The sequence below is a fragment of the Apus apus genome, chromosome 2 (genome assembly GCF_020740795.1).
Source record: "Apus apus isolate bApuApu2 chromosome 2, bApuApu2.pri.cur, whole genome shotgun sequence".
Taxonomy (NCBI): domain Eukaryota; kingdom Metazoa; phylum Chordata; class Aves; order Apodiformes; family Apodidae; genus Apus; species Apus apus.
The window spans coordinates 71354835-71376964 of record NC_067283.1 but is presented as its reverse complement, the minus strand read 5'-3'; the positions used below and the strand labels follow the sequence as shown (position 1 = coordinate 71376964).

General features: G+C 37.0%; 1 protein-coding gene across 2 annotated transcripts in view; it reads left to right on the top strand.

The window, feature by feature from the left end:
* The window catches only part of GMDS (GDP-mannose 4,6-dehydratase), a 421835-nt gene that overhangs the window by 70078 nt on the left and 329627 nt on the right, over window positions 1-22130 (top strand). For both annotated transcript variants that reach the window (XM_051611499.1, XM_051611498.1), the window contains exons 3-4: window positions 1133-1220; window positions 5677-5786. In XM_051611499.1, coding sequence (XP_051467459.1) covers window positions 1133-1220; window positions 5677-5786 — 198 coding nt within the window. The remainder of the gene's footprint in view (window positions 1-1132; window positions 1221-5676; window positions 5787-22130) is intronic.

Sequence of the window (22130 nt, the reverse complement as noted above, 5' to 3'; positions counted from 1 at the left end):
ATAACCATGGCTTCTGTTACGGGTAAAAGAAAAATTTCCAAACAACACAAAATCAAACCAAAACTCCAAACACTGCCTATTCCTACTGGTATCTTCTCAGAAGTTCATGTTTAGATGGAGTGAAAGGGTAAAGCAATGGCCCAACCCAGTTGAGTGTAGGATGCATTGAAGTGTTAGAGAACTAGAAATAAAGGGCAGGGAGAATTGGAGGTCAGTCAGATGCTGAAGCTTGGTTTCCCAAGTGCAAGCACAACTTCTTCAGCTGGTAACCTAAGCTAACACAAATTTTGGCAGTAGGCATAGGGCTATCTTACAACAGGAGGAAACAGGATCAGTGTCTGAACAGTTTCTTTAACATATTAGACATAAACAGGCTTTTCTTTAATGTTAGTCAAAACCAGTGGGGTTTCTGCACCGACTCATTTATCGTGGCTGGTTAAAGGAAATTCCCAACCTGCATTTCAGCCTTAGGCTTGCCTGCATGTCTCATAACCCACTGGAGAACACTGACTTATGAAGTCCACAAAAACAGCACTGACTGTTCCAGCTCTTCTTCCAACAACCCAGACAGTGAATAGCAGATGTTTTCTAAGATATAGTTGGACCTTGCAGCTCCTGCCCCTTTTTCACCTGTCTTTTTCTTCCCTTCTCTCCTCTCTGCCCCCTCTTTCCTTTCCCTAGCCCTATCTCATGCTGTTGCTTTTTCCATGTCTGTCATCTCTCTGGCTCCAGAAAGACTTCTCTGCAACTAGGGAGAAGAGGTTATCTTGGTATTCACATATTACTTCTCTAACATTGGCAAGTCTCACTCACTAGGTAGATGGTGTTCTAGGGCAATTCGGTGTGTTTTCTGTACTGTGTGTGATGCTTGGACTACTGGTGGTGTCATTAATGGAGAATGTGAAAACACTCAAGGGCACTAAAAAAAAGAAAATGGCATCAGAGCTCATCTGCAAGTATTTTGTTATGATTTGGATAACTGTCTACCTTTAGGAATAGAGACAGACTCTGATTACCTGATACAAAGGTTGGGCTCCTGCTTATAAAAAGAGCGATGATGATGATGATGATGAAAGCTTTCCTCTTAATGTTAACCACTTTCCTTTTGGATTTTTCCTTGTGCAATCCCCAGGTGCATGGCATCGTTCGTCGGTCTAGTTCTTTTAATACAGGCCGGATTGAACATCTCTACAAGAATCCACAGGCTCACATTGAAGGAAGTAAGACTTTATTTTTATATTTAAGGGTTCTGGTTTGTTTTTTTTTTGTCTATGGTGTGTTTGTTGGAGAAAGGTTCTCAGGAGCAGGAAGGGAATCCCAGTTTCCTCTACCTAAGTATTATTAATGAGTAGTTATTTTTAAGCTGTGTTTGACTTTGGATTGATTTAAAACAAAGTAACAAAGAACCTTGATAGCTAAGCTTCCTTTTTCTCTGCCTGTGTTCATTAGCTGCTGTATATCAGAAAGAGAAGTGATGATTTTTCTCTGATGAAGATGTGACACAAAGTGTAGAAATGCTGACACAGGCAGTAGCAATTAAAAAATACTGGGCCTGCAAAAAAGCCATGAGACAATGAAAACACTGAGATATCAGGATAGTAAAATGTTTTCTTCTTGAGGCAGTTATGTTAAACACTCCACTTCTGTTTCCTCATGAGCTTCTTAGTACATAATGGAGGTGAAGGTTTGGGGACAGCCTATATGACAACATGAATAGGACATGATCAATTCTTACTGATAACAGGAAGAATTAATCTTTGGACCTTCTGAATTTCTGCGTCCAAGGAAACTATTATCTGTTTTTCCTGAAGCAAAGGCATTGCTCTTGGAAATTTGCTGGCAATTTACTATATTCTCTGTTAGCCAGTATAATCTGGAAAGCTGAAATTATTGCCTTTAGTGTAGACTTTGCAAAAATTGTTTGACTATTTTACATTATAGAAGAGTCACTGGTTACTTAATGAGAAGGAGCTCAAAATCTGGGTGGCTCCAGTTCAGCAGATGGATTGAGCATTTTAAAAAGCATATAGTATAGCTCTCAAAGCTGTGCATATTTTGTAGAGTTATGCAGTGTGATGCTGTCCTAAATAGTCTGATTTCAGATATTGTTAACACTTAATATCTTCATGCATGAAATAAATGTTCATGTCTTTCTAAGTCTGCTTCCCACCATGGTTAAACAGAGCCTAATTGCATTAAATTGAAATATATAATGCAACTTTTACATTTCACTTGGTCTTTGCTTGCAATTTGAAGAAAATATTTTCTTTCTGACAGTCTTGTCATGTTCAGTGGCATTTGCTGTGAACAGTTGCTACTTATTGTATGTTGCTCCTTAAAATACCTGATTGAGAGAGGAGTAAAATTGAACAAAATATCTTAATGAAAAATACTGAAACCTGTGCCTCTGTCAAGGACAATTTAAGAACTCTTTCCCATGACTTCTATTCATTGCTCACAAAATGAAGAAAAAGAAATCAAACAGGAACCTGTGCATTGTCAGGACCATCCCGTGAATAAGTGATTTGAGAAGACAGTATAGATCATGATAAATACGTATAAGAACATTTAAGGAAAGGGACGGAAGAAAGGAAAAAGAAAGCAGGCCTGAAATGTTTTTGCCCACTTATATAATTTTCCTTTAACTGAGGAGTGCAGCCATATGAATGGAAGGAGGAGGAATTGGACTTGGAATCTCAGGAAAGGCTGCTCTGTGGAAACTGTTTGGAAACCATGGGTTTCCAGGCAGTACTGGAGGAAGTTAAGGAGCAATAGTGGTTGATGTGAGCAAACCTTAATTTTGTCTTTGCCCTATATGTTCTTCCCATGAGGAGCTGATTGCATGTTGCAAGATGATGCTCTTCATAAATAGCAAATATTTTTATACCCCAAAAAAACTCCTAAACAAACCAAAAACAAACAAAAAAGCCCCACAACACTAGGGAGAACAAGAAGGAAAACAAGGTGTTTCCTGAAGTCAGCCCTCCAGTTATTGCTCTCTACAGAGGTTTTCAGATTGGATAATATTACTAAAATCCATAGGTTTTGACTTTTGATCTGTTTTTATAAATCTTTACACCAAATAAACCCTATTTCTAGGAAGCCTTTCCACTTAGGCTATTACTTCTGAAATACCTCTTTTTTCATAGGTCAGAAAACTAACAAAGTCTTATGCCCTTCTCCCTTTCAAAAAAAGCTATGTGGACCAGAAGCCCTGAAGACTTGACAAAAATGGGCATTTCCCTTTGAGAATACCCTTTAAATTTAAGGTAATTGTGACAGGTTATCTCTGATGCTCAGCTCAGCGCAGCTGACAGCCCATCTTTTCCTGGGAAGCTCTGAGACTGTTCTCTCACCTGGGGGTGGTGGCAGAATTGGAGGTCTTTGTTGTAGGAAGAAGGAGCCAAGCTGTGGCATCTCTTCTCTGCTCAGCTGATGCTTAGGCTGGAGAGGCACCTGTTACTCTTTTAGACCCTTAAGGCTCTCACAGAGCTGCTGCAGCTCCCTGGGCCTCCTTCTGTAACAGTGTCCTTTGCTCCATCCTCTCCAAAGGCTAGTTCCACTGTCAAGGAGATTTTGTTTAAATGTCAGCCAAGGTAAGCTGAGGAAGGAGAGAGCTCCCTGGTGCCTAGGGGAAGCTTTCATTTCTGGTACAGAAAGGGCAGTGCATTTGGCTTCTTCCTTGCTCCCAGAAGCCCAGAGTTTTCCTGAAAAACATGGTAACTGCCATCAGAGAAATTGTTTAGGTGGTGCTTGCTCTTGGTCTCTACTTCATGTTCCAACAAAAATGCAGTAGCTGTTAAGGTGGTCTGGACTCCAGCAGTTTTGATGATTGTGGGTTAACTCCAACATCCAAATCGTTTTAATCCTATAGCCATTTGGGATGTTGTGTGTGCTGTGGCCCACAGGCAGAACTGGTCTCATGTATTGAATTTAATTTGGGAAGCAGGACAGTTGCCTTCCATACAAGTATTGTTGCTCCAGCCTGTATAGAACTTGTGGCAGGAATGAAGGCAGCCCACACAATGGATAATTGATGCATGTGCACAAAAAGGGTCATAAACTGCTTGCCAGCCCTCATATTTAATCACAGTTCTCTTTAAAAAAAATAGACAACATAGTTGCAGTAATATTCCCTTGCCTATTAGTCACAAATTCAACTGGGTCTTGAAGTCTGTCCTTTTCAAGCAAGTGGATGGTAAAATGATTTCAAGAATTTACTGTAACCTGCTGGACTGTATCACTTTATCAACCTGCGGAACCTAAAGTACTTGTCAGATAGGAGTATACAAAGCTTAACATCTGATAACTGCATGATCTGTTACTTCCTTGCTACGTTAAACTTAAACAAACAAAAAAAACCACCAGAACAAGCAAACCCCAAAAAAACAAATCATAAAAAAACCCAGATCAGCTTAAATAAAAACATATTTTTTGATATCTTTACAGCATTTTAAAAAATGTACTGTGGGTTCATGTGGTAGTCTCCTGTAAGAAACCTAGTATTTCTTGGTTTCAAGATTATAAAAACAATCAACTTTTTTTTTTTTTAATCTGTAGATGATAGAACCTTAAAGTGGTGAGCCTTGTCAACTGGGAAGACTACTAAACCATACTCAAATAGGAATTTCTTCTTTTTCCTGGAAACAGGACAACATAAACAAACTTATTAAGGTCAAAAACATCAAATGAAAATCTATATAAATATGGCAAATAAATGTAAACAACTAATTCATCAATAGTGGTAAGATTTTTTTTTTTTTGTTGAATAGATCTGTGAATAGCAGCATGATGGTGTGATTAATATTTTTTTAATGAGAGGAAAATGAGACCTGTTTTATCAGAATGAATTTCACTTTTGGAATTATTTCAGGGTCTGAAACCAATGACAAGTTGATAAGCCACTGCTCTTTAAATTTTGACAGGAGCTGGTCTCATGCTCTTGTCCCCACACAAATTAAAAAGTAACCCAGTCAGGAAAGGATAAATAACAGCTGTGTGACTGACTTCAACCACAACTGAGTTTTTGGTCTGTAATGTCATGAAGCATGTTTCATTAACAGTTACCATGTTCTCTAAAATTCCTTTCCAGTGCATATCTGTATTTTTTAAACGGAAAAACAATAGTAATAAATGTAGTGGGTTGTATTTTAGTGTTACCTCAGTGTTCTTCTTGTAGGTACCTTAAGCTTTTTTATTGTGTTGTGAAATTATTGGTAATGAGGAGTCTAAACAAGAACAACATTCTGAAAAAGAAGGGGAAACCTATTGATGTAAGCTTAAGAACTTATTAAAAACCTTTGTGAGTGAGAGATTTGAAGCCTAACTTAAAATAATGTGGGGGTTTTTGTGACTAAAATTCTGTATATGACATTGGTCTAATTTATACAATCTAGGTTCATGAAGTGCAAACTATTAAACAGATTACATAAATGTTGCTAGGTAAATCAGATTATGGAAAAGATAATCTGAAATGGTATTCATTACTCCTGCAGGGAAATACATTTTTTTTGCTTGAAGCAGGGGAAAAAAGCCAAGCAGAACCCTGTTCAGCCAGGGATCTCTTAACTTCTTCCAATGAATGTTTACTTGGATTTTAAACGTGTAATAGGATTTGAACCAGAAATGCCATATTGTTCTGGGACTGTATTAACTCTGTGTTCTTAAACTCTGAAGACATGAAGCTGCACTATGGTGATCTCACAGACAGCACCTGCCTGGTGAAGATCATTAATGAAGTCAAACCCAGTGAGATATACAACCTGGGAGCTCAGAGCCACGTCAAGGTGAGTAGCTTCTAGCACTGTGGTTTGTGAATGTGCACTGCTGATGGCATGCTGCTTTGATTATTTTAGACTGCAGCATTTATAGCCATTTTAACAATTGCTAACTTTGACAGGTAAACTCTGCCTTAAATCAAGATAGTTGTTTGCGGTGCTAAATTACTGCATGAGTGTCACTACTGAATATATATTAAAACACTAGAATAAGTGAGGTTAAATTATAAACAAAAATCCACAGGTTTAGAAATCTGACTTTTCTACCATGTGAAACTACTTTTGCTGTAGAGTTGGCTGGTGATCAGTCCTAGGGGAGAAGTTATGCAGGTTTGTTAGGCCAAACAGTGCTTAAAACCATATTATTCTGTTTGCATTATAACCAATGGGTGCATCTGAGTGTGTCATTTCCAGAAAGGCTTTGCCTATACAACTTTTTATGGAGGTTGTACTATTTGAAAAATGGACCTAAAAATACAGAGAACAGCTTTGCTACTACATATGCTATTATAACATTTCTGGTTTTTTGGTTGGAAAAAACTGAAGCAAAAAATACTTGTTGGAGATAACTTGACCCTGGCAAGCACTGCTACATCATAAGGGAAGAAGGTGCAAAGTAAAGCGGGTAACTTTGATTTACATGTGTTATGTTACATTGCTCTATCATGGAACAGCTCAGTTTACTAACAGGTGAACTCTGTTTACTTGTGAAACCCTCATTCATACTTCCCTTCATGATTACAGACTGATGACCAAGTAGCAAATTGTCATTAACATAAATTGTGCATCAGGAATAGACACTGTCCTTATTTTATACCATGAGAAAGTGTTCTTAAGTGATGTAATATTCCCTGTCCTAAGGTGAGAACTGAAGGAGCATTTAACCTTCCCGAATGTCAGGCTTCCTGCAAAAAGCAATGTGTTGCTTCTGTCAATCCTTAAGCCTTGAAACACAGCAAGAAGAAATGATGTCAAAAGGCAAACAGCAGAATATAGAGATAAAAGGAAAATTTTCTTTGAAATTCCTTTGCATGATTGAATGATCCAGTTTGCTCTGTGCTAATCATGGGTCTAGTTGGGTTTATTAGCTCAGGTACAGCAGTTCAAGAACAAGGCCACATCAGTGCAAGGGCAACTTTGGCCTAGAAGGCAATTTAACCACTGCTTTGCAGAGTGAAACCTGAGCCAGCAAAACTTACTGGGCATTTGCAGTCCACAGCTAGATGTTCCCGCATGTCAGTTCTTGAACTAGTGTATTGGACAACAATCTGCATGGAAATTACTTCCGTCCCTTAGGTGGTATTGGCATGGTACTAACATTTTAGTCCCAGACTGTCTCCAGGTGGCTGCTGCATCTGCCAACAGCTCAAGTCATAGCATGGGGGAGGCAGGAAAGCAGGGGTGTGGGTGTTGATGCTGCTCTGCACTTGTGTGTAACACTGCTGTGGGCTCTGGGAAAGTTTATTCCTCAGGTATTCACTCCATTAATGTTTTGAACCTATGCAGATCTGGCACTGAGTCTTGGAGATCTAATGTACCTTGGAGCACAATGAGGAAACATAAAAATGGCTCTCTTAGAAGCTAGACTGAATGCAGCAGGCCAATACTTAATGTTACAAGTCCTCCTGGAGGTCTAGATGGACTTCTTCAGAGTGTCCTTGTTATGCTTCCTAGCATCTGCTGTCATACTTCTGTTGTCACAGTTGAGAGAACCTAGGCACCTCAAGTCGATTGAGGTGATTGGTGGACTTCACTATGGTACTAACAGGAGTTTAAAGGAGTCCAACAGTGATTACCATTTTAAAGCACTTCCCAATGTTATAAGAGGGAGTAGAACTTGGCCAGCTGTTAAAGGTGAATGTTTTCACCAGAGACTTGAACAGCTCTTACTAAACTTTGGTTATGTAAACTTACTGGTTTTGCCTGTGTGCATCGTGTTTGGGGAAGGAGGGAGAGAGACTTCTAATCTTAGCTTGCTCCACATTCTAGTGACTTTGAACCAGTGACATCTTCAGTATTTTAGTGGTGTTTATGTTGGCTGTGTTTATGCAGAATGAAGTTTTCTATCACTCTCACTTCCAGTTAGTTTGTGAGCTATGCTGAAGTGAAAGAAAATAAAATAATAGGAAGTTGGTCTGGTTTCCTGTAGGAAACCAATGAAGATGAAATTGATTCTTGGAATGAACCCACAGTAGTCTGGGAAATACTGTCAGAGAAGACGTTTTTTCTGAATCATAGTGAAAACTATGACTCAAAGTAGGTCACTGGGAGGCTGATCTGATCTTGTACATGGAAGAAAGTGAGAGAAGACTGAAACTTGCTTCTTGTTAAAAACAGTAAGCTTAACAGAATGATATCATCAGTAGGAACAAATTATCCAGTGTGCATTCCTGTCTGTTTTGGTGAGAAATGGGGATTAGTTCTCCGTACTGTAGCTTCTCCATTGGATGTTCAGTAAACAGTAGCACATTCACTTCATGGTTACTAAGTAAACAGCTTAGCCTCATGTTTTCTATCCAGTCTTTATATGTCCTGCTGCTTTGGCTTTAGGTGCTTTGAGAATCTGGTGTACTGATCATGATTTTTTTTTCCATTGAATTACATTTCATGGTAGTGATTGTTTACAGTATATTGATTCTAAAAAATAATCTATTATTGTGTATAAGTAGAATACAGATAACTTCACCTAAATTCTGTCATCTGTAACTCTATACTCATATGCCTCTGTCAGCTGAATGTCTTGAAAATCAACTATCCAAATACTAGGTTGGCTAAAATGATAAAAATGTTGCACACTGTCTTAGTAGATGCACACATGAAGACAGAGAGGAACGTGTATGTATTCTATTATTTTTTTTTTCTGAAGTGCAAGTGATCTCATCAGTATTTGCATGTGCAGTAAGATTATTTTTTTGAGTTGTATTGAACTGGTGAAGCATGTAAGTATTTTTAACAAATTTCTGAATCAAAAAGGCAATATAAACTTACTAAAACATCTCTTGCTTTCAGCACTTGATACTTGTTGCACTGAGCAGTTAAACATGGGACTGAAGAAATGGCTCAAGTTTTATTGCTGTTGCTATCCCAGTAGTCATGTATTAAATAGCTTAATCCAATCTGGCTGTAGTGCAGATAGCCACAGTTGCTCGGTTTACTTCTTTAAATTATATTGGGTAGTAGGAGGTTATTTTGCCTACTTACTGTTGGTATTTGTGCCAGAAATTCTATAGAGAATGTTTTTTATGAGATAGGAAAAGAATGGTTACACTTCTCTGTGATAGGTGTTCCTCACCTATGGAATGTGAACATATTATTGAAGAGTAAAATCTTGAGTGTAACTGCAGTTTTAAAAGACAGTAAATGCTCAGTGGGTTTGGTTTTTTTTCACCTTACAAGAAGCATACAGGATTTTTTTATTATTTTATTTATTAATTTAATTTAAGGGATATTAAGGTTCCATTTAGTTTTAAGTCCCTGCAGACATATGAGTGCTTGGAGTCAGGAGTCATTAAGAAGCAAACCCTACTGCAGTTAGCTGAAAGTGGAAATGTAAAAATCAAGGGGCTTTTAGCATATGAACTCCCACTTGAGTAAGGTTCTCTACGCTTGGGTATTGAATTTAGCTATATCTCTAGCTGCTTCACTTTTTTCTCTATATTTTTGTGCTCTCCAATGAGAAGGCCTTCAGTCTTAGGAGACCTTCAAGCCTCCTCTTTCCCCATGCTGGAAAAATTAAAGGACTTACTAATTTCTGATTGTTTTGTTTTATCTGCATAAAATACTGACCCCTGATTTATGTGAACCAAAGATGTTATGAACTACTTATTTCAGTGCTGTACCTGTTAATGTGACTGTGCCTGTTTTCATGCTGCACAGGGGATGGAGTGGCAGCAGGAAAGATGAAGAAACAAAAAAACAAGGCAAAAAGGTCTTTGGAGGCCATGGACGAAAATTCCAATTTATGTCAAAACCTAAGCTCATCTGTGACTGCTGCGTTCTGAAGTTATAACTTGCATGCTGGGTGGTTGGAAAGTGGAATTGCTGCAGGGAGGAAGAACTTGAAGTATGCAAGCAGAAGTTTACATCGTATAATTTTACAGAATCATTGAATGGTTGAAGGTTGGAGGGACCTCTGGGGGCTATCTAGTTCAACCCCCTTACTTAAAGTAGAGTCAGCTAGAGCACGTTTCAAAGGACCTTGTCCAGTCAAGTTTTAAGTAAACCTCCCTGAGCAATCTGCTCCCTCACCTGTAGATTTACATCACCTTTGCAGTAAAAAAACAACACCCACCTCCACAAACTTTTCCATATTTTTAAAAGGCATCCCACCAGGTCTCATGGTTCAGTTTATGTGTTTCCCTGAACATCTAAGTTTTCATTGCTCCAGACTTCCTTCTGGGTCTCAGAGACGTGTGATTTTGTGATGTCAGCCTTACTAGTGAAGACAGAGGAAAAGAAGGTGCAATACCTCAGCCTTTTCAGTGTCCCTTGTCACCAGGTTGTCTGCCCTCTTTAGCAGCACCACCACATTTTCACTGATTCTTTTTGCTACTGATAGACCTGTAGAAGCCCTTCTTGCTGCCCTTCGTGTCCCTCATCACATTCAAATCCAGATGGGCTTTGGTATTCCTACCTCTATATCTACCTGCTTGAACATTCTCTTTCTATTCTTCCTCAGTTGCCTGTCAATGCTTCCACCTCTTCTGCGCTTCCTTTTTATGCTTGGATCAGGAGTTCCTCGTTCATCACACAGGCCTTCTGCCACTTTTGCTTTATTTCATAGTTGTCAGGATGGACCATTCTTAAGCTTAGAGGAGGAGATATTTGAAAATAAGCCAGCTCTTGTGAACTTCTCTCCAGAGCTGTATTCCATGGTACTCAACAGAGCAGATTTCTGAACAGGCACAAGCCTGCTTTCTTGAACTCCAGGATTGTGATCTTGCTTTTTTTGTCTTGCTTTGTTTTCTCAAGATTCTGAAGTCTGCCATCTCATGACCACTGCACCTATGGCTACCCTGACCAGTTCCTCCCGTACTTTACAATTCAAATGTTCATAGTATTTCCCCTTCTGAGCTTTTCAGTCACACATGTCAGGAGATTCTCAATGCACTCCAGAAACCTCCTGGGTTGCTTGTGCCCTGGTATGTTGTCGCTACAGCAGATATCATCATGGTGAAAGCCCTTCATGAGGACCAGGATCTATGAATGTGAAGTTTCTTCCCATTATCTGAAGAAATTTTACTACATCATGTTGTAAAGCTTGTTTACATCCCTGGACTCCTCCTAGTCTGGGAAACATGAACCCTATGGGAAACAGGTCTTCTTTTTTGTTTTCTACCTTAGTATTTTATGGAATGCTTCTTTCTGCAGATGTAACTGTGGTTATGAACAACTGCCTGGGGCAAGATGCTGCTCTGCAACTTTATGGTGGGGAAGTCAGTGTTTGGGACATGACATGTAAACTGGCATCCTTCAGTTTAGAGCACAAATGAATCAAATAATTAAAAGTATCTCTTGCTGACTTTCTCCAGATTTTTTTTTCAGCACCTCTCTATCCATGCAGTTAGTGTAGTTGAAAATAATCTATGAGAAAGTCTGTGTAGGAGAGGAGGTTGTTACTCTCAGGTGGTCTCATTTGAAGAAGGTACTTCCATTGCATGTATCCTGTGAGCACTTAGCTATGAGGAAAGTCAAGGCACAAGCTTAAATAACTTAGTCTAAAAGTCACTTGGAACTGAGAACTGAAGTCTCTTGATTGTTGAGTTCTGGGATCCTTTTAAGGTCCATACTTGTGCTGTTCAATAATCAGGCTGGGGAATGTGCCCTCCTTGCAGACCAAGTCTCTATTGAAATCCTTATTTTGAAAACCCTTCAGATTGGGTTTGGTTTAGCTTTAACCTTCTCTGAAATAAAATGTCTAGTGATTGCTAGATTTGTTCTGAAAACAGCTCTTTTGTACTTGAGATATGTTTTAGTGTTGTAGTCCATGTGTTAAACAGGAATGTGCTCCTCTAGCTTGTAAACTGGATTTTTTTAATCACATGTAAATACCAATGAGTAGTCTTAACGATGCTAGTTACATGCTTAGATGTTAACTGTGTACTTGCCCAGTTTGTATCCGATCTCACAATGCTTCCTCATGGCGAAAGTTGTGGTTTTAATTTGATACAATTTTGTTTATATGAAACTGCAGGCTAAATAATTCAAGGAATTAATTGTAAAGCTTTTCAACTATTGCATTAGCAACAAGACCTAGAATTGTGCATGACAGCTTGCATAATTAATGTCTTATGTGCCATACCTCATGGTTCTTATCGTTCAGTATGCATTGTTGAGCTGTTATATTATTAAATAAGCTTTAAGCTTAATATGAATGTCACAAAAGCTCACAGCTTCTGAGAAAATTAATGGATTTTTGGGGACATTTTATAAAACAGGCAGTTCTTCTGTTCAGTGGAACAAGATCTAGTCTAGTTAATTGTAAAGAATATAAGCAGCACTTTGTTGTAAACATGTAGTAAGACTTATTCACTGGCAAAAATAAGCCTAACAGACCTTAATTTTATGGAGTTAGAGAATTTTATAGTTATGCTTTATAAAATATTTTATTGTCTCAAGATGATATCAAACTACTTCTAATTTAGCATGTATGGCACTTCATTTTATTAGCCAAAAAGTGAGTTTCCAAACCTGATTTGTGCTATAATGAGACTATAAATATAGAATCTACTGCCTCGGGGCACCTCTGATTAGTGTAGGATCCCTGCGTGGGCCTGTGGTACCACGTTCTGTGGTGTGCTTGGGTACCTGTCTGTCTCCTGTCATCTGTTTACTGGTGGTGGCAGCTCATAACACCAACTTTGTGAACACAACCTAGCTAGAAAATTGTTATGCAAACCAGCAAATTGTGTATTTCCACAGTGCTTTACATGATGAGGTTTTGGTCCTTAGCCAGGGCAATTAGTCTCTCTGTCATAAATACAAAGGAATAAAAATTACCTTGCTTACCTTCTGCCCTGCAGAATGCTTAACTGCTTTTGCTTGTGCTGGTATCATCCAGGATGTGATCCTGTAAGGTGCAGAACAGTTTTAATGTAGCTCATTACACCCTTCACTGCTTTAACATCAGGCTGTTGGAGTTGCTTGGATGTTTTCCTGGGTTTTGTGCAGGTTGCTATGTCCTTGTGGGATGGAGTGCACCAGAGGGCAGAATAAGCCTCTTCACTGTTCCTTTCAAATGCTTTTATGGGTTGTTCTGCTGTATGTAGTTTAAAATATTGAAGTAATCTAATTCCATTTAAGCAGTCAAATTTTAGGTAGTTTTACACTTTAATTATTCTGGGCAATTTTTTTAATATAGTACTTGCAGTGCTTGTTCAATCAGATTTTGTGTGTGGCCTAGAAAGAAAGGTAATTCCAGTAACAGCTAGCAATTGGAATTTTGTGTGTCTCTTCACTTGGTCCATGAAATATTTGACAACTTTACATAATCTTTGAAATTGCATCTTGTGTTGTCAGACCAAACAGATTTTAAAACCAAGTGTTACTAGGGAACTTAGTGCAACTATTGCTTTTATTAAACGGATAAATTTTATTGGACAAATATGTTATAGCTGCAAATGTTATGTATACATTAAAAAGAACAATGGAATAATGCACTTAGTTGTACTAGTATGTGTTAAGAAATACAAGCATTTTAACTCTGTGCCCTCTTATTCCACCTGTCTTATTTTCTCCCTAATTGCACCATTCCTTCCTGAACAAAACCCTCTGTTTTCTCCCTATGCTTCATCAGAGGTAGGGTAATTTTTCCCCTCTGTAGAAAAATACACAAGAATTCATATGCTTTTTGGATCACAGTCACCTTATTTATCGTTTGCACGAATAGTGTGATACGTTTTTGCTTTTTTAAATTATTTGCTTGTTTTTGTTTTCTTGGTTTTGTCTTTTTTTTTAAATGAATAATTTCTAGGGTAAATGCTGAAGCACATTTCTACCAATAAGTTATTTAAGTGTATCAAGAAAGCAACCATATAAAAAAAAAAAATATATAAAAGATAAGTGTTTGAGTACTTAATCAAGGATGTGAAAAGGACTATGCTGAGCCCTGAAATAGGACTTTTCTGTATGGCTTGGCAATTCAAGAACAGAACGTATGCTGTCATGAATCTGTAACTGAAGATTATAGATTCCTTTGGAGTATTTGGCAGCTTCAGTGGGTGTCCTTTGCATGATATTTTACAAATGCAAGTAAGGGACTTTTTTTAGCCGCTGTTCCTGTGTTGTGAAGTTGCATGCAGAGCAGGCTGAATGTTGTGATGAATGAAGTGGTGTTTATCTTTGTGACCCCGATGACGGATAAAGTACCACCTCCTTCATCTCATGCTTTGTGTGTGGTTTCTGCGTTAAGGCTCTGTAACGGAGTTCTGAATTTGAAGTCTAGTGTAGTGAAGGGGTACAGCCAGCAAATAGATGTTCTTTTCAAAGCCATGGCCCCAGTTAGGTCTGCGTACGATGAGCTCTATTGCTGCCAAATTAAATTGCAAATTCTGAAATTATTGCTTTAAAACATACTTTAAAAGTGGCCTGTTCTGTGGGGTTATAAAAAAGGTTGTTAAATTGGATTAACTTTTTAGAGAAGATACATTCAATAATCAAATATCTGTTGTAGTTGAAGCAATTTTTAAGTGCAAAAGTAATTAATGAAGTGATTTTTGTGTCTGGGTGTCACTGAGGAGGAGTGATCAAAAACTGGTAGTTCTCTTTTAACAGCTGCTGCAGAGGCAGAGAAAGTTGGGGGAAAGGGAAGCAAAACCACCTTGGGAATTTGCTGCGTTGTATTTCTTGTGTCAAATAGGTGGCAGCAGAGCGTTGTACACAATGGAGCAGCTCCATCCTGGAATGGGAATGAGGGGAAAGACACTCCAAGCTGACTTGTATCAGCTGCAGCCTTGAACAACTTGTCATGAGGCATAAAATAGGAAAGAAAGCTACTATTGATAATGCGGGCAAATAGAGGCTGAAGAAAGGTATGAGATGCTATAAAGTACTGAATTTCTGGAATAGTCCCAGGTGGCAAAACTTAATCTTTTAAGGTATGTCATCCACTCATGCAACATGATTGAAATCAACTAACATAATATGCATGTTAAAATAAAGAGACAGAAAGAAAAAGAAAGTATTCACAAGTTGCAACTGAAAGTGATATACAGCTGCCTTGGGGTACTGTAATTGGCCAGAAAGCCTATTTTTTTTTTTTTTTTTTTTTTTTGTTAAAAGAGTTAGAGAAAGGAAATGTCAGTCCTCAATCAGGAAAACATTCTTTGGTAAGGTTTGCTCAAATGTCAGCTTCTTTAGGATAAGAGCTGCAGTCTGTTCTGTTCGTACCCCCAGAATCAGATGTGCTATTAAAACGAGTCAAGCTGCAGATCTGTCTCTAGAAGTGTTTGATTAATAAATGTGGCACAGTGTCTGACTTCATATTTATTAAGTACAAAATCAGTGGCTGCAAAATACCTGTGTTCATCTAGGCATATTTTGTTATGTCCTCATCTGCATCTAAAAATTTGTAGTAGGTGGAACTGAAGGCTTTGACTTTGATGTTGTCGATTGCTTGAAGCACTGGGATTTTAAGATACCATAGTAGAAGGATAGAGAAGAACTTGAGAAATTATTATTACAGCCTGATGAGAGTAGTCTAGAAATTATGTCAAGGCGGGTAAAGTCAATATGGGGTGCTATCTTAAAGTTACAAAATATTTTCTTTCTGCTACAGCTCTGAGTGCAACCGACCTGGCTCAGGCATTAACTTTACCGTTTGTATTGCTGATGGACCAAAACTAAGGTTTTACTTTCTGTAAACAGATGCTTTGTAACCAAGTTGCCAGAAAACTTGTAACAGCAACTTGATGTGATCCCTGGCAGGTTTCTATTGTGAGAACTTGTTTCTCATACAATGTTTTTCTTTTTCTCAAACTTGATATTTTAGTGATCCCTCCATTCCCTTCATCAGGCTAGTAAGAAAACTAAACCACCATGTAATTTATTTCTTCCAGGTTTAAAGAAAAGCATATTTAATTCACTTTGAGGTATTGCAACTCATGCTAGCTGCTGAAGTTTACTGAGATCAGAGTTCTACAGGAGTGTAGGTGATTTTTCCGTATTGTTCATCATACACTGTAGAAACTTCTAATATAATAGCTTTGACTTCTGGAGCTTTTTATTATGGTTAAATTAATGTTCATGCAGCTGGATGAATGCATCTACATTTGTTGTGTTTTGAATTTTGTTTCTATTTTTATTTAATGCCTTAAAATGAAAGTCACAATTTAAAGAAAAATGTTGATATAACAATTATACACCAAATCTGCTATTTGAACATGAGGGTATCTTAATCAATTTTTTCCTTTTGCTAAGTATTAAATTAATTTGGTATATCATGTTTTAAATATTGTTATTGTGCCTCTGAACATGCTTCCGTGGAAGCATAGTAATTAAAGTCTTGGAAGAAATAATGTGACAGGTTTTGTATTTTTAGAAACTATTCACTAAGTTGCTGCTCTGAACACTATAAACGGAATCTGTGAAATATTTGTGAATAGGCAATAGTACATGCATTGCATGGATTATTCAGATAAATAGCCTGGCAGGAAAAATGCGGACTTTTTAAAATAAGCAGTTCCAAAACTGCCTCTGTAGCGAAGTGCTACAGAATCCTATTTAAGCCAAACCTTACCAAAATAAATGTTTGTGAGGGGGTTGGTGGGGAGGGAGTGTTTTGTCGTTGCTTGCGTCTTTTTCCATTGAGGCAAGGAAATTAGTTTGAATGACATCATTTAATTTTCTCATTTTGGAAATTATATATTTGCATAACAAAGCAGTATTTTTTTTCTTTTTGTCTTTTTTTTCCTTTAGGTTTATTAGGACTGCTGAGGTGTATGTCTATATGTGTATTTCTAGTCTTCTTGCTGAGTAACACTAGATTTGTTCTTTGTTCTGTGTATGTTTGGCTTGGTGGTTTATGCAGCTTTAAAAATGTATGTGTATCCTCTCGACTTCCTTCATCTGGAGAAGAAAAAATGCACTCTGCTTCTCAAAGCTACTCGGTATGTTTTACAGGCATACAAAATGAGAAATAAAGTATTTTCTGCAGTAAAAATGGCTTTTCTTATTTTCTTGGAGTGTAAAATGCCACAGAGAACTTTAAAGCACACAAAACATTTCTGTCAAACTGTTGAAGTGAGACATACACATTTAAGCTTACAGAACCTATGATTTAGAATGTCTGTATGGTCAGGAGTGACAGAATATATTTATATCAGTAGGGATTAATTGCACTGTTACAATAGTCCATGGACATAAGTTGCTATTTTTCCTTGAGCGTTTTAGAAGTTGAAGATGAAACTTAATTTGTTTGAGTTCCAGAACTGTGAGGAGGTTTTTCTTTTTCTCCTTTTGCTACTTCATTAGTGCCAAGAAATTTTGTGGATGTTGGGAACAGACATAGTTTTTCAAGTTAGTCATGTTGAAAAATATGTCAGTTAGGAAAAAATACAAGTTGTCTTTTTGGGTTATTTAGGATCACTTGATGTTGTGTTCATCTTTCTGTTTATAGCAATGATCTTGAGGGAATCTATATAAAATACTGTGCCCTGAGTGTCTCCGGTGGACTGACACAATTGCTTACTTTGTAAACAATGTGCGTCTGGTATTTATTGATAAGCCATCTGAATTAGGAATCAGATTGGTTTAACCTTATTGTGATGCTGCTGTGTTGTGTTTTAGCAGGCGTAAAACAGTAATTTAGGAAATTTCTCAGTTCCCTTCAGAGGTGATGAAGAGCTATAACTCAGGAACAACTGATCTTTCCCTGTTTGTACAAAACACTTGAGTCTGGAGAGTGACAACATCTTCATGGAAAAACTTTTTTTTTGTAAATTTAAATTAATACTGTCTGCCATTGCATGAAGAACTCCTCAACTTCAATTAGTTTTTATGACTGACTTTTTTGAAGTGGAGCTGTGCTGAGCATCTTTGGCAATAGACTCAAACTCTGAAAGCTTAAAGCAGAGAACTCTGGGGATTTATCTTATTCTACAGCTATTCGTACTAGCTCTCCATTACCTTATTTTTTCATTAACTCTTTACTAAATATGTTGGCTTGCATAATTGCATTGTGAATGCCTGAATTGCATTTTTCCTGTAACTATGATGCTGAGAAATAGCATTTTAATTTTAGCCAGACATTCTTGCATAATGCTGCTTCACGGTGATGCAATTTCACTGGCATAGCATCAGAACAAAGGATACAGCATCAAACGAGGATGCAAAAACAAATTAAAGGACAGTAGAAGTTTGAAGCATTGCTTTAAAGGTTTTAATATGCTTAATATTCTTGTAATTTTTTTAAAAGCTTTGTGTGTGTTTGTGTAACAAGTTGCGAGTTCTGTGGAGCTTTTCTAATTTTACATCAGTGTAATATTTTTCCTTTGACCTGTCTCTAAAACTCTACTGTGGCAAAGAACATCCTTCAGAAATGATGTATTTTAATTACAAGGCATATGCAACCTATGTATTTAGTTAGCTGGGCAGTAAAATTTAATTGCAAAGCTCTAAAAAAACCTCCTGAAAACATTGCAAACATTCAGCACACCTGAGTGTATGGAGCCAATGAAAGATTCAGTTAGTTTACTAAAACCACATTATCTAAAATGCCAGTTCCACTGAAAAAAATAGACACTAAAAATTGCATCAAGTAGAGGATAATGTGAGATGCTAATTATTCATGATACTGCTCTATTCTATACTGTCATCTTTTCCAGGTATAAACTTTAATTATAGTAGCCGTCCTTGAAAGATGTATCTGAAATAAAACAATATACATTTTCTTGCAGATTTCAAAAGCTACAACTGAATTGAAACAGTAGGGTCTGTAAACAGCTGATATATGAGAATTCTTTTCAAAGGTACCACGTAAGAAATTCTGTAAAACCTTTCAGGTTTTCTTCACTTACTAGATTTTCCTGAAGTTGGTTGCAATAATTTTAATGAAAGAAAATGGGACTGATTGACTTGTCATGAGGTCTGATCTGAATGCTACTCAAGTCACTGGAAGAGATTCTCTGCAGTGCTTGGGAGTATGTCATCCTTGCAGTTTTTTTGTTCTGTGTCTAATACTTTAACTTTGTTCAGATATTGGTATTTCTAGGTGTTGTGCATTTTTTCTTGCCACATTTAAATGTACCAGAATGTCATCACTGCAATTCATAAAATTTAGTAAGTAATTTCATTTTATAATGTTTCTATATTTGTTGCTCCTTTACTTTTATTAAATAGCTCACAGTGATGAGAAATACACATTAGAATGTTGGATTATAAATGCTGGATGCTAATTAAGAACTTTAAAAAATGCCACGTAAGGCAGTTGAAGACAGAAACTTGGCGATGTTTCTGGAGAATAGCATACCGTTAACCTTGCTTAAATTGTGTAACTAGTTTATCATTTATTTATTATATAAATATTAGTGTAGGATATTCTTTATTTATACTAAGTAAATCAAAGCATATGACTTGAACTTTCAAATGCTTCAACTTAAAATAAAAAATTGAAAATCTGACGATTAGCATCTAGTCATACTGAAGTCAAAATTTCACAATAATGTTATGCAGCTGATCAATAGAAGTAATTTATGATGGTGTCAGGGTAGATTTAGTAATCTAAGAACAGTAATATTGTTTCAATTTAATGGTTGAAAAATATGTGTAACACTATCTAGCATGAAAACCTGTCTTCGTTCACAGGGCAATTTTTCCATTGATTCTGTGGTTTCCTTAATAAAGCTGAAATATATTTAATCCAAGAATGGTTTGCTTTAAAACAAAACAAAAGAGTAGGGAGAGGGGAAGTAAAAGAAAGTTTTAATACAGTGAGACCCATGAATAAAACAGAATTGTCTGCAATATATTATCCTCTCTGTCAGCAAGCATAGATTAAAGTTGACTTTGCTTCTGTAAGCAAATGTTAACATTTCTTTGGGAAGGGTATCTTTCTTAATGACATGTTACATATGCATATTTATTGTTAGATGTTAACATGTTCACAAACTGCACTGTAAACCAAGTGAAACATGTGGCTTTCTAATGCCATGGAGTGTAAATAACTTGAAGATTTAAGCTTCACAAGAACAATATATTGAAAACATAATTATGTTTCAAGGCAAGGAAGCAATGGAACCTTAATTAAACAAAGCTTAAGTTTTAATTTATGGTTGAATTTTTTTTAAGCAGGCAGGAACTTTGGTTTTGTGTGGGGTGTGGATAGATGAACATTTTGTCTTTAATAAATTTGAAGAGGAATTTTTCCTTAATGTAATTAAATGTTACAATAAATGTTGTTATGAATAAAAACTTCACAAACAATTTTTAAACTTTTTGAAGTGGCTTTCATTCACTATGCCTATGAGTTGGAAAAGAGCATTCCAAGGTTCATGTGGGCATGTGGAAACCTGGCTGTCACTAGACCTATGCTAAAGTGCCATTCAGTTAATTTGTGTGTAAACCTCTGCCTGCTGTGTCTTACAGTAGAAAGATCTCCAGCACAGAGGCTACTCTGCCATGCATCTTCCAAACCCCAAGTGGGCTCTGCTGTGGTTGTAACATCTCTCCTGGGCAGCAGCATCGTGCTGTAATGTTAGAACAGAATTTAAATGAAGCAGTTAAATGGAATGTGTCTTTGATTCACTTCCACTAATACACTGTTAGACAACTTACATCAGGCTAAGCTTTATAATGTGCTTTTTCTTGGCTCTAGTTGGACTGGTGTTTGCACAGCATTGGTAGTGGTTGTTGATCTTCATGAAGTAGTGCTAATTTTTTTGTTTTCTTTAGCTTTGTCTACATAAAGCAATTGGTACAAACTGATTAGATTTGCATAAAACTAGAAACTGTAAACTTGCAAAATTAAATCTACTCATTTAAAATACCATTTTTGTCAGCATGTTGTAACATGGTATTAAAAATGTTTGCCATAAGTGCAAGTAGATGCGTTTTCAAAATGAAGCAGAGATGGGATTATTTGTAAGCATAACCTGTAAATAACAGGAAGCTTAAGTGTATAGATTTGTTTTCCTGACAGCCTGTAGTGACCTGCCCATACTTTGTTTCCTTTACTGAAATTGTTATTAGTACAGGTTATGAGTGTGTTTGTCCATTCTGTTGTGCAGCATTAAGAACTAGTTTTAAAAACCTTTGCTTTAAAAACTGTGATTGAAACCGTGATCTTTGTAAAATGGTACTTTTCCCACTGGGTTCTAATTATTGGATTTATCTTAATATACTAACATGTTATAATTCTTTTTAAAATACTGTTTAAAGTGAGAAATTGCTTGCCTGACAGGCAATGCAATCTGGATGCTACACTATCTGCACTGTCTTTTTTGACTATTAATCAGGTATATTTTATCTCTTAGCTTTACATATTTCTGCTTTTCACTGGTTAGTGTCTTTATAGCACTATGTGGGAAATTCTTATACAAAAGATGCTTGAAATTATTAAGAGATAAGATAGCGGAGAAAAGTGTGCTGTTAACTGTTTATGTAATTGTTATTCTTAGATACCATATTTTATGTATGTTAAATTGCATTTTTATGGTACATAGTTGCATTGTGTGGCACAGATTGATTAGTTGGAATGCCATCATAGCAATTTTCCTTGTATTAATAATACTGAAGAGTTCAAATATTTGTCATGATGTGTTAAATGTATTAATAATTGTACAAGTACAGTATATTGTATCATTGTTTATTAAATCTTATGAAGTTAAAGTACAAAAGCCAGACTCAGTCTTTTTTCTCCTTTTATGTCACTTTTTGATTTAAGGTTTTATTTTCTTTTTTCCTTCTTTCTTCTTCCCTCCCTTCTTTCTTCTTCCCTCCCTTCTTTCTTCTTCCCTCCCTTCTTTCTTCTTCCCTCCCTTCTTTCTTCTTCCCTCCCTTCTTTCTTCTTCCCTCCCTTCTTTCTTCTTCCCTCCCTTCTTTCTTCTTCCCTCCCTTCTTTCTTCTTCCCTCCCTTCTTTCTTCTTCCCTCCCTTCTTTCTTCTTCCCTCCCTTCTTTCTTCTTCCCTCCCTTCTTTCTTCTTCCCTCCCTTCTTTCTTCTTCCCTCCCTTCTTTCTTCTTCCCTCCCTTCTTTCTTCTTCCCTCCCTTCTTTCTTCTTCCCTCCCTTCTTTCTTCTTCCCTCCCTTCTTTCTTCTTCCCTCCCTTCTTTCTTCTTCCCTCCCTTCTTTCTTCTTCCCTCCCTTCTTTCTTCTTCCCTCCCTTCTTTCTTCTTCCCTCCCTTCTTTCTTCTTCCCTCCCT